The sequence below is a fragment of the Melanotaenia boesemani genome, chromosome 9, assembly GCF_017639745.1.
Source record: "Melanotaenia boesemani isolate fMelBoe1 chromosome 9, fMelBoe1.pri, whole genome shotgun sequence".
NCBI classification, from domain to species: Eukaryota; Metazoa; Chordata; class Actinopteri; order Atheriniformes; family Melanotaeniidae; genus Melanotaenia; species Melanotaenia boesemani.
The window spans coordinates 17,354,993-17,372,148 of record NC_055690.1 but is presented as its reverse complement, the minus strand read 5'-3'; the positions used below and the strand labels follow the sequence as shown (position 1 = coordinate 17,372,148).

General features: G+C 36.7%; 2 protein-coding genes across 4 annotated transcripts in view; both read right to left on the bottom strand.

Moving 5' to 3' along the window:
• The window catches only part of plch1 (phospholipase C, eta 1), a 70,796-nt gene extending 59,851 nt beyond the window's left edge, over window positions 1-10,945 (bottom strand). For both annotated transcript variants that reach the window (XM_041994082.1, XM_041994084.1), the window contains exons 1-2: window positions 10,767-10,945; window positions 200-299 (exon numbers count right to left, since the gene is read on the bottom strand). In XM_041994082.1, the coding sequence (XP_041850016.1) occupies window positions 200-284 (85 nt within the window). In that variant the 5' untranslated portion in view covers window positions 285-299; window positions 10,767-10,945. The remainder of the gene's footprint in view (window positions 1-199; window positions 300-10,766) is intronic.
• A 1,447-nt stretch (window positions 10,946-12,392) lies between these two features.
• Window positions 12,393-16,561, bottom strand: c18h3orf33 (c18h3orf33 homolog (H. sapiens)). Of its 2 annotated transcripts, none has more exons than XM_041994126.1 (5): window positions 16,403-16,561; window positions 15,990-16,049; window positions 15,604-15,763; window positions 13,093-13,253; window positions 12,393-12,929 (listed from the first exon to the last, which is right to left on the bottom strand). In XM_041994126.1, the coding sequence occupies exons 1-5, from the start codon at window positions 16,538-16,540 to the stop codon at window positions 12,672-12,674; spliced, it is 777 nt and encodes a 258-aa protein (XP_041850060.1). In that variant the 5' UTR covers window positions 16,541-16,561; the 3' UTR covers window positions 12,393-12,671. The 2 variants fall into 2 exon arrangements, with proteins under 2 accessions (XP_041850060.1, XP_041850061.1); XM_041994127.1 differs by having other exon boundaries at window positions 12,393-12,926.
• Between the last annotated feature and the right edge of the window lie 595 nt (window positions 16,562-17,156).

The following is a 17,156-nucleotide window of genomic DNA, read 5'->3' as shown; positions in this document are numbered from 1 at the left end:
TTGACTGATCTCACAAGACTAGACTAGAAGCACATAGATGGCAGTGAGTCTCCCTCTAGTGTTCATAATTGTGACATGCAATTATCTAAGAATGGATAAATTGAGTTTTTATATATATATATATATATATATATATATATATATATATATATATATATATATATATATATATATATATTTGCACATCTTTGATGTTTACCATGAAAGATGCTGTTGTCTGTCAGGAAGTGCCGACGGTACTGTGGCTCTCCTTTCCTGTTCACCACCCAGGAGCTCATGGTCATGGACAACAGGCCAACCTATGATGGAAAAAAGAATTGGAGTGAGTTTCTAAATGCATTGTTGTATTAACTAAATCAAATCATATTAACTAAGCACATTTAAAACCACAGTACAAAACACTGTACATAAAATAATGCATAGAATTGAAAACCAAAACAAATAAGCAGAGACGGAATAAGTTACACTGTCAAAGCTCAGAGGCACCATAGTTTTCGGTTCACTTAGATTTACTTCCTGTTAGATTATTATGTCAAATCTTATATTGTTAGTTCCTTCTTTGCTTTTCAGCTTGGCTACAGGATGAGTATCTTTGTTTTGTGTATCTTGTTCCTTTCCCGTGGTGCACTGTAATCCTTTTATTTGACGTTTCTATTTATTGGTTGACTTTATATTCTAGTTAGTTTTATTTATATCTTGTCTAGCCCCTTATGCATTATGCAGAATGTATTTCCTGCTCCTTTGTTACGCCTGGTCCTCTGTTGCTGATTATCACACATGCTCCTTATTTAGTCATTAGCTAACTCACTTCTTGTGTTGCCTTGGCTCATACTGTAGTAAGATTCTTGTTTATCCTGACCTGGTTTCTCTTTCTTTATGTTGTTAGTTTGTCATGAATTTTAGAACTGTGTTATCATACTTTGCCATTGCAATGTTTTGAAGTTTATTATGAATCTCATAAATATATGTTTTGTGTCTGTTTGATTATGGTAAGAGAGTCTAAGCTTTAGAGTATGATAACCCATTAAATTTTCACATTTATATTTACGGGGCAAAGATGAAAAATGATCCCCTTAAGATTTACATTTAAAATGTCTTTCAATTAATTTTCCACTCCATATTATATTATGATATATAGGTACAATTAAATATTACATACATATATATTTGACCTGCTAATCTAAGGAAAATACCCATGGTTCAGGCTTTTCTTATCAACATTTACACTTTTGAATTCTACTCTCCGTCTCTCAACATGTGTTCTCATTTATCTTCCTTCCATTTCTTATCCCCATTATTCCATGACAAATTTTCCGCTTAGTTTTCCTGATTTCCGTTCTTTCTTCACACTCCCACTGCCAGCTCTTAGTGATTCCCCCACCTGTTGCTCATCTGTCTGTTTGATTTACAACTTCAAACATTCTATCTCTACCTCAGACACACACAGAGGATGTTTAGATCTGGAAAGGCTTGGAGCCTCCGAGACATTTATTGGCGTCTGGTGCCGACTGACCTGAGAAGAAGCGACTGTTGACCATAGAGAGCTCAGGGGTCAAGTATCTTTGGGGTGAAAGTACTTTCCTGTGACCCTGCCACCTCCTCTCTTTTAGTCAAGCTGGTAGTGTGGCAGACCATGTGGACCGAGATAGATTGTTCACTTAGTATGAGACTAGCAATCAAAATATGTTTTTGTTTCAATTTGGCAATGTCGTAATACAGATACAATCAATGTTTGCTTGTCTTTCATTCAAGAGCAGCATTAATTTAAATTAATGTAATTTTTATTTTTATTTTGAGCACTTGTGACAAAAATAACTGATGTACAACAGCATAGGACAGTCCAATTTCACTCAACAGAATGATGTAACCAAAAATAAAAATCAACTGTTATTTACATTAAATCATATGTTTCTATAGCTGTTTAAATCTATCGATATTTGGGCTTTGCTTGAGCTGGATATACAGACTGTTCCAATATTTCACTCCACATACAGACACACAAAACGCTTATGAGTAGTTTGAAATTTAGGTAATGTCAAATCTCCATGTCCTCTAAATTTATAAGAACTCTCTCAAATTGTGAAAATATTTTTATATTACTGGGTAGTAAATTGTTAAATGCTTTGAATAAAGTTATTAATGTATAATACTTTACACAATCATTGACTTAACAGTTTAGATTAAATAAACAGATTATGAGTGGGTTCTAGAAACCCAACCTTATGAATAATCCGGACTGCTCATTTCTGTAGCAGATTAATTGTGCACTGGTAACTATTTCCCCACACTTCAACACAATATGTTCAGTATGGGAGTACTAAAGAGAAATATAAAATACAGAGTACATTTACATCAAGGTATAGTTTCACTTTATTTATGATTGAAAGGCTTTTGGAGATTATGGTTTCTATATGTCTAATATGGGCTTTCCATGATAATTTACTGTCGATTATATCTCCAAAAATTCATTTTCATGTACTTTTTCAATTTGGACATTTTAATTATTATCTGGAATTCTGTAGAGTTTCCAAACATCATTGCCTTGCTTAAATTTTATGATAATTCATTACTATCCAGCCACTTTTTCAGTTTGTTTATTTACTTGTTTATTACAGTTACAAGTTCATTATAATTCCTTCTACTAAAGAATATGTTGGTGTCATCTGCAAAGAGTATGAGTTTTAGCAATTGAGATAAATCATTAATGTAAACATTGAACAATTTAGGTCCCAAAACAGACCCCTGACGGACACCACAAGAAATGCCAAGATTTTTTTTATGCATACGCTCCCACTTTCAACATATTGCATCCTTCCTTTTAGGTAACTTTTCAACCACTCTCCAGTAGTGCGTGTAAACATGACCAGATTATTAATTTGCCTGTTAACACTGATAATTGCAGGTGCAGGAGGTTAATTCAAGAAATCAAAAGGGAAAAGTAATACCTGCAGAGAACTTAAACAAACATAAAACCTAAACTTACCAAAACTAAAATTGCTGAATGATCCAATGTGTAGTGATATCTGTTGGTTTAAATCACAATTTTCAAAGAACTAAATCTACTTTCCAGTCATAAATAAGTTCAAAGGTCCATTCTACAGTCAGTGTTTGACTTGTCCTTTCTGGGATACTGTAGCAACATGATGGTGTGACAAGTTTGTCAGGTAAGAACAGCAACCACTCTATGTTCCTAGAAAAATAGTGACCTTTGTAATTTGCTAAAAACATAAGTAACATACAACAGAGAAATAATGGCAGAGTCAATAAACTCTGCTATAACTTATCTTTTTAATGTATCTGAGTTACTCTGAACTCACAGTAGAGCACAACCTCATATGCCCCATTGCAGAATTATATAATTGTATCTCAAAATTACCATATGTTTTCATAACAAAGCTCAAATTATAGGCATGAATTGAGCAGCATGTGATGATAACTGATTGTTTTAATGGCAGATTGTGATGCAGATAGACTTCATGAAACCACATTCCCAAACTGAAGGTTGCATGGCAAGAACAAGCCATGAAAAATGTGCAAGTCAGTAGTGTTTTTTATGTTGTTTTCAGATACAGCATAATCATGCAAAATTAAATTGTTTGGTTGTTTTCTCTTTTTTTGGGGGGGGGGGGTCATTTTTAGTGAAAAACACTTTACTTCATAGTTGGATTTGCAAAATAACAAAAACAAAGTGCATTGTGGGTTTAACACACGGCATCACGTGTAAACACCAGCAAAACACATGCACATGTGGGGCAATAGGCGGCGCTGGATGGGAGAAATATCTCGCAGTCAGATGTGGAAAAATTCAGTAAAAGTTTTGATAGATATCTGATCAATACCTGGGGCCTCATTTATCAAGCTGGCGTAGGAACAAAACCTGGCGTACGCCAAATATAGTCAACTTTTAGGATTTATAAAAACAAAACTTGACTGGAAAATGTTCCTCCACAGCAACTCAGACACAGGCATACGCACACAATCTAGAAAAACGGGAAATGGTGACATCAATGGTGCAGAATGAAATCAAAGAAATGCTATGAAATGTGGGACATTTGTGCACAATCCACTATTACCTTTCACACCACATGTTAGATATTAAAGCTGTTTGCAGAAATGAATAAAGACGCACATTTGATAATAATTTTCCTAAAAGTACACGCTCGGGGGAAAAAAACTGGATTTTCAAGAAAAAAGGGAGATGATATTAATAAAAACCTCAACCACTAAAATATGCTCTGTCATTGTGAAACAAAACTTACGTGTTATAAAATGCATTCAGCTAAATAAGGTGGACAGTCTGCTGCCAACATGTAGCAGTCAGTGTGAAAAGTAAGCTTTGGTCTTTTATTCCAGCGGAGTGGGACGCAGACTGGAGACTGGAGCGTCTAGAAGTGATGCAACGCTAATGAAACACACAAGAGGTGGATTTTCTTTTATTTAATCTTGCACAATGCTTTTTTATTGTTGTCCTAATTTCTATCCAGATGGTCTTTATTTCCAGCAACTCCTTGGCCACCTATTTAATAGCGTGATTGTGTCCCTCTGCACCGCCCACCCAGCTGGAGCACCCAGCAACTAGAAAGAAATATTATTTAGCAGTAAATCTGGTACCAATCTCAGATGTATCTGTACATATTTATTTTATAAATTAAAACAAATTACCAAATTACCAGAATCAGTACTGTCATTTAGCAGAAGCTTTTCCCCAAAGTGATTCACCCCTGTGGGATTCAAACTTTGGTCTTCTGTATGGGACACGGATGCCCTACTGACTGAGATATCCAGCCAGACCAATTGATATCTCTGGTGGGTCTTCCATCTAACACAGTGTTGACAGCATCTGCCGCCTGATGCCATCTTCTGTTTTTCTGACACTGGTAATGCCCACGCCGTGCCCACCAAATAAAACCTTTTTATGTTTGTCAGTGCTGTCTAGAGGACAGGATTTCTGTTACACTCACCGAAAATTTACGCTTTTTCGTTCTTTTTCCCTCCTCAACTTTAGAGTTTATTCTGGTTTATAAACAGAAACAGGCGTGGGACATGCGTGTGTACGCTTTAATAAATCTTTAGGTTTTTGTGCGCCGCATTTCCTTTTTGTACCACAGACACCTTTCTACGAACAGTTTGATAAATGAGGCCCCTGACCTCTAGGAGCTGATGCAGTTCCATGTTTAGCTGTTATGTACCAGAAACCGAAGTTGTTCTGCATGAACCAATACTTGTGTGTCTCGTCTTCGCCTTCAGTAATTCTTGCTGCAGTGCCGCCTCTGGTGGAAAATTTGAACACTTATTTAAAATGTCTGATTCTTTTTGAGAAGTGCAGCATAAAAACAGTCTTGGTCTTGAAGAATACTGCATCCACCAACTGAACCAAGTCCCTAATTAGACCAAGCCTTGTGGACCATTCAAATGTGAATGCACCCCAAGTGTTTACTGAATCTTCATTTATGATGCAGCCTGAATAGTATACATCAATCAAACCTCAAGAATTTTAGCTTTCCAGTGGTGTATAACATGTAGGTAGTTGGAAAAGAGACTGATCAAAATACATATTTGTCATATCTCACCCTTGGGATGTCTGATATCAATCAGTAAAACCATTAAATGAAAGTTGGTGTTCCTTTGCCAATTAAGTTCATGCAAAGTGTATCAAAGACACACATTTAACCCTTATTAAGTTATTTAGCAGAGGTTTCCATCCAAAGTCACTTATATGAGGAATTATATTCAACCCTTAACATGAACTACAAAGACTACATTGCTCAAAACAATAACAAAACACATAACCATTACCATGTAACTCAAATTCAGTCACACTTCAGGGATATCAATCTGTCTAGTGGGGAATTAAAACTGATTATGAATCACCTGCTGTTGTACTAATGGACCAGACAACAAGTGTAAATGAGAGGCAATTAGCAAGACAACCCCTATAAAAGAATGGTCCTGCAAGTGGTGGCTACAAAGCATTTCCCTGCCTTCGTCCTTTCTGGCTGATTTTTGGTCAACCCACAGAAGATGCTCAGGTAGTGCAGCTCATCCAGGATGGCATATCAGGTGCATCCTAATGTGGCAAGAAGAACATTTTGACAATATTATTGGCACTTTAACAGATGTCATTTTCTGGTTGTTTTAGTAACATGGCAACACAACAAGTTACAACAGCACTTGGCCAATTTCTAGTTGGGTTTCAGCAACACCATCATGTGTTTAGGGTTAAAAACTAATGCTATTTGGTTAGGATTAGAAAACATAAGACTAAAATACGTTTGTTGTACATCACCAACTTCAGGTCATAGATGCCATAGATGCTTGCAATCAAGCCATTCTGACAAGGAGAATGATGCACAAGCTGGTCAGTGCAATAGACTACACAACAAATACTCTACACAGCGTAGCGATTTACCAACCGAGTGTCTTGAGAGGCTTCTTCATTTCTGCTCCATTAAGGACTGCTACTTTTTTGTTATGTTAAGAACCACTGATGCAACTTACTTCCCTTTGGGGATTAATAAAGTATTAATCTATGCTGTTGATAATAACACAAACTTTTGCCTCAGGTAAGAGGAACTGCATGCATGAGTGATTTTTCTGCTTGTGTGTAAGTGCATGTATTTTCATGCTCATGTCATGAGAGTCAGTAAAAAGACTGATGTAACTCTAGAAGCCTTCTCATCTCCTGAAACCTCAGGGGAATACAGTCTGTTCTATCTTTCCATTGGGCTTCTTACAGGGAGAGAGAGCAGCTTAAAAATAAATATTTCACTGCAAGAGTGCCAGTGCTACTTTATCTTAGCCACTGAAATGAACTAGGTCGATGATGCCTGCAAGTGAAAAGTTTTATTGTTGTTGTTGTTTAAATCAAATAAGCCAAATGACACATGAAACAAAGCAAATGAGTACAGCATATGAATGTTTGCTGTTCAATTTTTGATTTGAAAGCAGTAAACAGATTTCAGTTTTAGTTAGGTTTCCATCCAGACACTCATACTGAATTAATACAAATGATTCTAGCTCTTTGTCTTTACTTTGTATTACATCCTCTGACTACAGCGGTAGAGCTGTGTCTAAAAGAAAAGAGTTAATTTGCTTAACATGCAAGGCTTTAAAACATCAATGTTTTTTTTTAAAGAAGTGATGAAATATAGCAGATAAAATCTTAAATGTAGCCACCAAAAGTCTGGGCCCATCAATTTTGAATGATTGCATATGTGTTCACATTGCTGGTACAACATGTATTAACTGGAAAACAAAAAGTAAGTAATATTTTAAGTTTCAGGTGAAAAACTAATAATTAATAATAATCTACATTTCTTTCTTAGTTATGCCACCAATAACAGTGGTTTGAGATAATCAGCTAACCGTCTGAGTTTGAAGTAACTATTTTCAAGAATAAAGAGTAGTAATAAGAATTGTTGAGCTTTTGCATGAACTCCTAGCATATACCTGCAAATAATAAGTTAAGCAATTTTTGAGAGCATCTTTATTAATGTCATGATACATGGCCAGCTTCAATTAAGCCTGAAGCAAAAAGTTCTTGAGGGGATGCTAAAATATTAGAGCTACTGAAATTGCTCCAGTTATCTGACAGAGATCACAGGTTATTTATTATTTTTCAGATATTATGTGAGATATCGATTGCATTTGTTTGGATTTGGATTCTCATTTTCTGAAAAAATAAACACTGGTGCACATTTTTATCAATTTGTGAATGACTTTTAAATAGTACAATTTTTAGGTTGAGGTCTCAGGGACTATGTCAGTTATTTAATTAATATTAAAAATAAAAATGAAATCACAGTAAAAATCTAAAATAATCATAGCTGTATACAAAGAGAAAATAGCAACCACATTTTCCTTCACTTATAACAAAACTGGTGCTGATATATGTGCACAAGGGCATGACTATTACTTCAGATTTGGGCACATGAAATGAAGTTCTTTTCATTTCAGAGACACAAAAAGAAATGCATCTGTTGCTCAGTTCCGACACAGACCAAAAATCCTACCACTCTGACATGAATAATTACAAATTCAGTAGTTTTCTTTTCTTGATGACCAGCTGTCATAAATGCAAAGTATAATTTAGACTCACATGAAGCACACATCAGGATCTGATACATACATGCAAATTCAAACAGACCTTTTGGGTTCAACTTGCATTTGACACCCGAGTACCACACTGCATTTGTTTCCTAAATTTCACAGAACAGAATAATAAAATAGTCTCTATAAACACAGTCACGGGTGCAGGCTCAGATCCAGCTCAGTTATAATGTTCTTTAAGGGTCTACCTGTTTTACAAGTCAGTTGGGAATAGCAAAGATCTCAATCATACTCTGGCTGCGAGCCGTATATGTCCTACAGAGTGAATGAGGAGCTTGTGATAGCTTGTTAAGCAGTAAACAGTCTTGGCATGCTGATGCCTCAACAGATGCTTTCCCAACATAAACTGAGTGACTCATTCATTGACACCACAAAGGTATTTTTTGTAGCATGGAAAAGAGACATGAAAGAGAGATTAAAGCTGTGGCGTTGTAAGCGTTTTAATACAGTGTTACACACTGTAAAAATATTTTATATAAAATTAAGTTTGATTTGTATGAGTGTTTTTATAGGGCATGTAAATGTATTTATGGTCCAAAATGACCTTTCTAACTAGAAGCTCACAGCAGTATGTAAACCTTTCGTAATATATGCAGAACAACAACCTGAAACCTAATATTTTACACAACATTGACAGAAAATCATAAAAAGAAAATGCAAATCTCAGTTTTTCTGTCAAGCTAATAGCTCACAGGCCAAATATTTTTAATAAAGTTGGACTTAAAGTAAGAAAAGTTGGAAAACATCCAACTTTCAGCAGATGAACCAAAGGTTATCATGCTTTTCATTAGAAAACGCTTTAAATAATTAAGCAAATTTCAAGCTGTTGCATCAGCTCTGTAAACACCTACATGATAAAAGGCTAAGGAGGCAGACAAGCAAGTTGCTGAGTCTAAATTCTCCAGACAGTCCTGCTTCAGTGATTCTTGACCTGTTAAGGAGGCACAGTGACCTGCTGGGTTATTCGGGGGTCAGTCAGAGGGGCAGAATGATCAGAGCTGCTATCTGAGCAGAAACTGCAACGAAAACTAAAAACAGTGAAGAGAAAGTAAAGTACTATTTGTCACAGCTATTGTAGGTCAGATATAAATAAAATGTCATGTTTAAATATATGTGTTTTTTATACTTGTACTGTTGCAACAGTAACTGTGGTGTCATTTATGTGGCTCGTCAAGTTGTACCGTGGGATTGAGTGTTGGATAAGGTCATGAGTCAAACCTACATCTATTTCAGGCACTCCTCAACTCTCACTCCTGTTCCTATCCTTTACATTTACTGCAGTTTACAGACTTGAAAAACTTGCACATTCTGCAATGTGTCCTCATTGACAAGACAGAGCTATTGCATGGAAAAAGTTACACTACACAAGTTTCTAGGAGGTTCCAGATAATGAGACAGTTTCATTCTTTGTGAATGAATGTGGAAAACAGCTTTTGACATTTCTTATTTTCATAATGACTCTGACACATATTCATGGCTGGTTAATATAATCCCAAACTACTCATTCTCCTCTTCTTTCCACAAAGAAAGTTCAGTTATTCATGAGGGATCAGAGCACCCACAAAGAGTCATGTTTCCTCTTCTACAAGCCAACACGAGCAAGCTGATACACTGCTCACAATACCTCCAGTCTCATAATAACAAGGGAGTCGCTTTACGGCTGATGCATTCCTACACACACACACACACACACACACACACACACCTACACACAGTCTTCACAGTGCATGCGGGTGTGCTATGGAATACCCCAGTGTTATAACTGCTTCCCAGTGTGTGTTAACTGCAACAGGAGGAAAAAAACCCTGTTTTGTTCGTAAGAAAAAAAAAACGTATTAAACACAAGCGAACTACACATAAAAAAATGTCTGAATTTAGACATGAGGTCACAAATTTCAGTTTGCACATTTATGCAGAAAGGTGTATGAAACAGAAGCAGCAGTGATGGAGAGTTACCTTTCCACTTTGGGTTGCATTTCACTGAGTGTCACACCAGCTGTCTCTTTAAATCTCTTTGTCTTTTACACACAGTCAACCCCACTCAACCCCACTCAAATCAAATGAAAAAAATCCCCAAGGACTCTGGTCTCAGATGGGGGAGTGCCCACCTCTTTCTCGCTGGGATGGCTACCGGCTGAGTGTGATAAAGGCCTTTGTTATGCTGCCCTGCTGCAAACCAGTGGAAAAGAGCCCCAAAAGGTGACTGAATTTCTATGCAGCAGAAAATTTCTCGTTGGTCACAATGATTAGCTAAACCTAAGAACATGACAAAAAAATAAATGAGCGCACTAGCTCACACAATCTTTGGTGGTAAAAACGACTAGAATAAAACCTTTTCCAGCCTTAATGTCTGTTTCCTACCTGGAGCAGTTCAGTAAAGAGTAAAGGAGTTTTGAGTTTTTGTTTAACAGAGCCTGTGTCCAGCAGCACAGGTTGAACAGGTGCACAGCTGCTTGGATACTGCATACAGTATCCTAACAACTGTAAATTTAAAGTGACAGCTAGATGTGTGCAGACTGTAAGAGTGAGAAATGTCCACAGATAGGACCTCTAAGTTAATAAAATGATCATCTCATGATGGGATTAGGTGTTTTTTTTTTTCTTAAAAGAAAGAGGTAAACAAAGTCATAAATCAGATCAAGCATCAGCTTACTTACGTTTTTCACTTCAGTTTCAGCTTTTGAAACTATCCTCTTAGTTTCCTCACAAAACCTGAAGTCCCCTCCATGTGTAGCAGGTTAAGTAGTGCTTCGGGAACTGGACATCCATGGCATTAACCATTAACTGAAACCAGTAATAGTTCCAGTGATTTGTTTTCAGGCAGAGAAGGTCCCAAACAACTTAACTGTGTGGGTGAGCACCCACCACTACATCAAGCATGGTGCCTTTTCAAATGCTGGTGTGAGACGAGTGAAATTTGCAAAGCCTGGAATGGATTTAGGAGTGGAGCACTTTTTTTTTAAACAATCATTTAGTCTTCACAGTGGAGTAAAATTTAACAACCACCTAACTGAGTTTTACATATATATATATATATATATATATATCAGCCCTGTCTTCTTCTACCCTTTAAAAACTATTTTCTCCCTTCCTTGCATTTATTAATAACGTCTCTTCATATGATATGGCATGTGATGATTAAGTACATCAATGCAAACATCTTAACTGATCACTGATTTTCCTCTCACTTGCACAAATACCATCACGGAGTGAAGTACAAAATGATAAAGATGTAATTGCAGGCAACATATCACTAACTAAATTTAAACCTTCAGAGTGACCAACACAAACTCTGCGATCACTGGTTTTAGAAGCTTTCTTCTGCCGTCCCAGTCTTAGCCGCGTTTTCCTTCTCACTCCTTCCTCAGTGACAGTTCAAAGTCTAGCAGCAACAGCCATCAGCCCCAAATGCACCTTACAATTTAAACCATCCTACCAATCACAAGCTGTTTTGGCAGTAACAGTCGCTAGTAACATTTGCACAACAAAAGAGAAGACAAGCTGATTCATCAACCACCCCCACCCCCTTCACTCCCTTTCCCTTCCTCTGTGACTCCTCCTCTCCTGCCTTTGTGTTCCCAAAATCCCCTTCTACCCCCTGTGACCCTCCTCCCCTCTTTACTAATCTCCTTGTGCCCAATGGACTGAATGCTGCAGTACTACCTCTCACTACACTGAAACCCCTTCATCTGGCACCCTACAGGACACACAGTTTGGCCTCCTTTACAGACCTCCTCCTCTTCAGCTCTGCAGGGATGAAGCGTGGTTAACAACCATAGAGTGTAATTTTAGCAGGCCTGTGTGTGTTAAACAGTAACAAGGAAGTACCTGAGTACAAATATTAACATCTGGGAAATACTATTTGAAGTGGATGTTGATATTCTTCGCTGGAATCAAATTGGCAGCTATGACTCGTATTTATGGTCTCTGTTGTGTTTATATTTGTCATGAAACGTTAATGATACTATATAGCTTTCTAAAATCAAAGGTCAGTCATAGTCTTCCTGTCTGTTTCATTGTTTAAATACTCTAATGTCTTGGTCACATTATTTCTAAAAAGGGTCTGCTTTTAAAGCACTTAAGGACCCCCTCAGACACTACATATAAGGCTCCCATGGGGTCTGAAAGAAGACAATATAGTTTAGGCTTTAGCTCACTTTGTGTTTCACATGTGGTGTTTCTATAGTAACAGTGGACAAGTGGACCCCCCCTCTCCATTTTGAACACCATTAACATAACCCGCCCCCTTTTTGTGTTTAGTCCCACAAGCAAACTGACCAGACTGTGCTTAGCTGGTTTAATGGGTAATGAAAGCTTGAGAATTAGTATCAGGATTCAAGGCGTTGCTTTAAACATCATTTTTAATCTATTCAAACTTATAAAGTGTCAGAAGTACAAGTACACGATAAGCCTTAGCAACTGTTGTAATGGTGATTTAGTACAAAAAGAAAAGATATCTCGCTTCTTTGCTTCTTAATTCCTGAGAGAAGCAGCTATTTTGTGATTTTTAGTACTCACCACTAACAATCTGTATAACTTGGACTAATCACTCATTTAGGGCATCAAGTTCTTTTAAAGATCCTCCTCATCAGTCTGAACAAAGCATTGTCCCTGACAGCCTTAGAAGTTCTCTCCCACAGACTCTCCTCCTTCCACAGACCCTGGCCCTTTCTCTCAGCTTTCACCTCCGCTCTGTGTAGCCGTTTGTGTAGGCGCCAGTAGAGCCGAGAGTCAGGCAGGACTCCTGTGATGGGTGCAGAGCGAGCCAGGCCAAGCCTGAGGACCTCTTCGTTCACACAGCAGCTCCACATTGACCCCTGCTGGGAAGATGAGGAAAAACAGGAGAAAAAATAACCACAGAGAAAATGCTCCTGTCAGTGATGCTGACAAGAACTTAATTTTAACTAGTATTGTATTTTTTTTCCATAAAATAAATGAGTGAGAAGGAAATGACTCTGTTGTTCTAAATATTTAATGCCTCACCTTGCTCTGGGACACTAAACAGTGCAGTGTAGCATCCTTTCGACTGATAAGTTTTAGCCACACAGGCTCTGCAGGTGCCAAGTTCGTCTGCAGCCATTTCTTTCCCTCTGGAGTCAGCTCTACACCTGCAAGATGTACCAGTAATGGAGATGTGGACACATCTAAAGAGGACACAAGAGAAGTATTTATTAAAAATGTTACAGTAAATTACAAATTATACCTCTCCTGAGGCATATAAGTTGGGCTTGACAGTATTATAGTTTTTATAGTAGAGTAAAGGCAACACACAGGTTTTTGGCTGTAAAACAAAAAATGATGCTTATATTCATTTAACAAAATAGTCAATTCTCTTAAAGGTGATGTTCAAATTCAGGAAACTGGACAAGGTTCTAAAGGGGCTCAAATGCAGCAAAGAACACAAGTCCGATCAGAAATTTGAAGCCACTTTTCAGTGCATTTCTTAGTACTCAAATTATGCCTGGCTGATAAATACTGTATACATGGTACATAGAAATCTCAGAGAGAAATAAAAATGTATGACATATCAGTAAAAATTCATCATCCTAAAAATATAGTCTAATCAGCAATGGATTATGGGAACTGAAAAAAGTTATATCTGAAACACACCTGCCTCCTGATGCAAGTCCTTCACATGAAAACAGCTGATGGAGCAGTCTATATAAAGATTTTTGATTTTATTGCTCTGTGAGTACCATGATTTGATATCGCAGCTAACAGGCTTATTTCTCACTTAGTCATGACAAGATTATCAAATTAACCTGAGTCTCACTTTACAAAGTAAAAATGCCACAGTGACATTTTTGTCTAGCAAGATTTTTAAAAAGGAAAAAGATATAATCCTTAAACAGCAAAACAAAGGAGAAAATTAATGTGTGGGGCTGGAGGTTTTATGTGTGTGTGTGTCTTTAGCTGCTCTTACAAAGGAAATATTGAGTTTAAAAAAACACAAGCTGTCATTATTCACTAATTCTTAATAAACATGGGTCACGATGACTCACTTTATTTCTTGCTTTTTTCTATTTTATTTTAGCTTTTTGACATTGTTTTTATTTAATTCCTTTTATTTTTTTTAAAGTTTGTTTTTTAATGCACTTGTTATTGCTTTCTTCACCCTGCTGTGCTGCTTTTAATGTTTTATGTAAAGCTCTTTGAATTGTCTTGAGCATGAAAAGTGCTACAAATTAACTCGCCTTTTCTTGCCTTGACTGACCATGTCTGTTCATATATAGGAATTTCTGAAAATAATAATAATAATCTTTCAAGTATATTGTAACAGGAGAAATCCCAAAGCTATACTTCCAATCACCCCTTTCTTATTTCAGGTTAATAGCTGTGGTTGATCTGGCTGATGGTGGTTTACTGGTCTGTATTTCTTTTAAACAGTTTCTGTTTTGTCCTCATGCATGTTGCTGTGGTGAACCTCAATCACAAAAATAAAGATTTACCACTGTTAGAAAATGTCAATTAAAGCTGAAAATCTAGAAACTTTGTATAAGACAACTTTATGTAAAACTGTTTTTTAACCCCAACGTAGGTTAAGTCAAGTCAGTTGGATTTAAGTTCTTGAAAATATTTTGCTCTCATCCAGAAGAACATCTTCAGTTCTCATAGAGATAGTAGGAGATTTAAATTACACAGCCTGGATGAAACCCAATCCTGACTGACTCAGACATGACTCAGCCTATGTTTGAAACCATGACCTGGATGAACAACAACCTTTACAGACAGCTGTTGTCCATGATTTCATTGAAAGTCACAGCGGTACTGAATAAAGTCAACGTTTTGATAATGAGCAAAAAAAATAAATTAACTACCTTGAATTAAACTGTGCAAAAAATAGGGCAATCACACTATCAGAACTTAAAAGCTTCATTATGATGCCTAAAATACTCATTAATAATATTTTTTAGCTTTCTTAAAATCTTATTAGCCAAAATCTATCATTCAAATGTCCTTTATTATGCATTTAATAAGAAATGAATTCATAAGAAAGATCCAGATTGTTTATTGGCACATTGGCAAAATATCAAAATTTGGTCTAAAAAATGGAAATATAGTGACCATATTACATTTTGAAAAATGGTTCCTCTTACAAATACAGAACTACTATTATTCTATTATTGTAAAACTATTATTCTATTGTTGTAAAACCGATAGCCACAAATGATAAGTTGGATATCAACAGCTTATATCTGATAGAGGTTTTAATCCAATCCAGTAAATAATAGAGAAAAAAAATTAGCAGAACAATATTTTAAAAATTCATGACAAGAAAGGTATTTCAAAACACAGATTTTGGTCAGTGGGTGTCACAAAAAGTTTGTAGAGGTTTTCATTTTTATTATTTTATTATTTTTATTTTATTTTAAATAAAGCCACTGCACGACCTGCTCAATGAGTTCGTCTGTAATGGCCCATATAATATTTCTTGTGTAATAGTATTAATTATTTCATGGATATGCTTAAAAGGATACCCCCCACATTACTACCCTTGTTTTTTGGACAGTAATGGAGAAAGAATGGGCAGATAAATTGGCACGTGCTCCACTTCTATTCCTTTCTCAGTGATGGAGAGAACCTTCCCACGAAGGCTGACATTCCTCTCAATAAAATGCGCAGGAATCTCATGTGCAGCTTGAAATTTTGTTATCTGGGGAGATGAAAAAGGAACAAAAATTAATGTAAAATTTGTTTTAAAAAAAAAAGCTTTATGTGTCACCCTATGTGTCGCGTATTATAATGTAGAACAAGATTTGGATATTGCACATATTCTTGCACATTACCCATATTTTTTTAAAAGAAAAAAAAAACTTGTGAGGTTATTTTTTAAAGCGTTTTAGGGTAATTTTGCAATTGTTCGTGTTTTTCTTCCTTACCAGTTTTATGCTTCTTGCAATTATAATCACACCAGCAACAGCCAGTCCAGTGCTAATGTTCTGTGTGAGGGACAGGAGAGCAGTGGTGGGTCAACAGTTGACAGGATGACAGTTAAAACTTAACCCATCTGAGCCTGTGCACCCCACTGACAATTAACACTACAGCACTAAAGCTGCTGCAGACAACTGCCTGTCTGGGTGAATCATTACATGACACCACATGGTGCAGAGAAACAGCTTTGAAGAAATTTGTCATGAATGTGACAGTTTATTTCTTCAGATTTTTTCATCCATACTCCATCAGTCCTAGCAATGATTCGGTTAGCAATAAATAAAGGTACAGGCTGCTCACGTGCAGCATACTGTACATTGACTGCCATGCGTCACCGCTTTCAAACAAAAGAGACTCCTACCCGCACGAGTGACAAATTATCATCTGCGAACTGGGAAATTACAGAGACGATATTATGAGACGACTTGTTTCCCTTGTCTCTTTGTTGTCTGTCTCTCTCTACCTCCCCAGTTTCTGTTTCTCTTTGCGACTCCGGCATGTTGTTGATATTTTCTCGTCGTGTTCAACGCTCCGCCTATCTGGGTGGGACTTTCAAGGCAGGCTCGTGCAGTCTCCGCCCGGTGGTCTGGTTTGGATATAACAGGATGGCATTGAAGTTCGCCTTTTGGTTGGATCAAGTTTATATAAAAGCCAAAACATTGCATGTGCAATTCACATTTTGCGTTTTGAATGTTTAAGTTGGTACATTTCTAATACTTATTTAGCTCTATTAAATAGTGCATGACTTGTGTTGCCTGATAAATTATAAATTATTAATATAATTAAACATGATAAATACCACTATGATTGGTTCATTTAATTAAGATTACTTCGTATCTACAGAATAACAATGCACGAAGTAAATCTCTTAAGTTAACAATGGATTTCTGATGTTTATATTTATTTATTAAACAGTTTAACCTTTAACAGAAAAATCCGCACAGAAGCAATGGAACATCTTCAAGAATAATCACACTCATCAGAAGTTCCACTGCACAGCAAAATATGTTTATAAAGAGACATCACCCAGGAGTGACCACTGTATGACAGATGCACTGGATCTCTCATCTTGTAAACTGTGAAGTCATGGAGCTACTTGAAGCCGGATGACGCCC

Coding starts and splice junctions, on each gene's coding strand:
- c18h3orf33 (XM_041994126.1), bottom strand. CDS start 16,540: ATGCCGGAGTCGCAAAGAGAAACAGAAACTGGGGAGGTAGAGAGAGAC. Junction 15,764..15,989: donor TTGCAAGAAGCATAAAACTG/GTAAGGAAGAAA, acceptor TCATCTCCCCAG/ATAACAAAATTTCAAGCTGC. Junction 12,930..13,092: donor GTTTAGTGTCCCAGAGCAAG/GTGAGGCATTAA, acceptor TCATCTTCCCAG/CAGGGGTCAATGTGGAGCTG.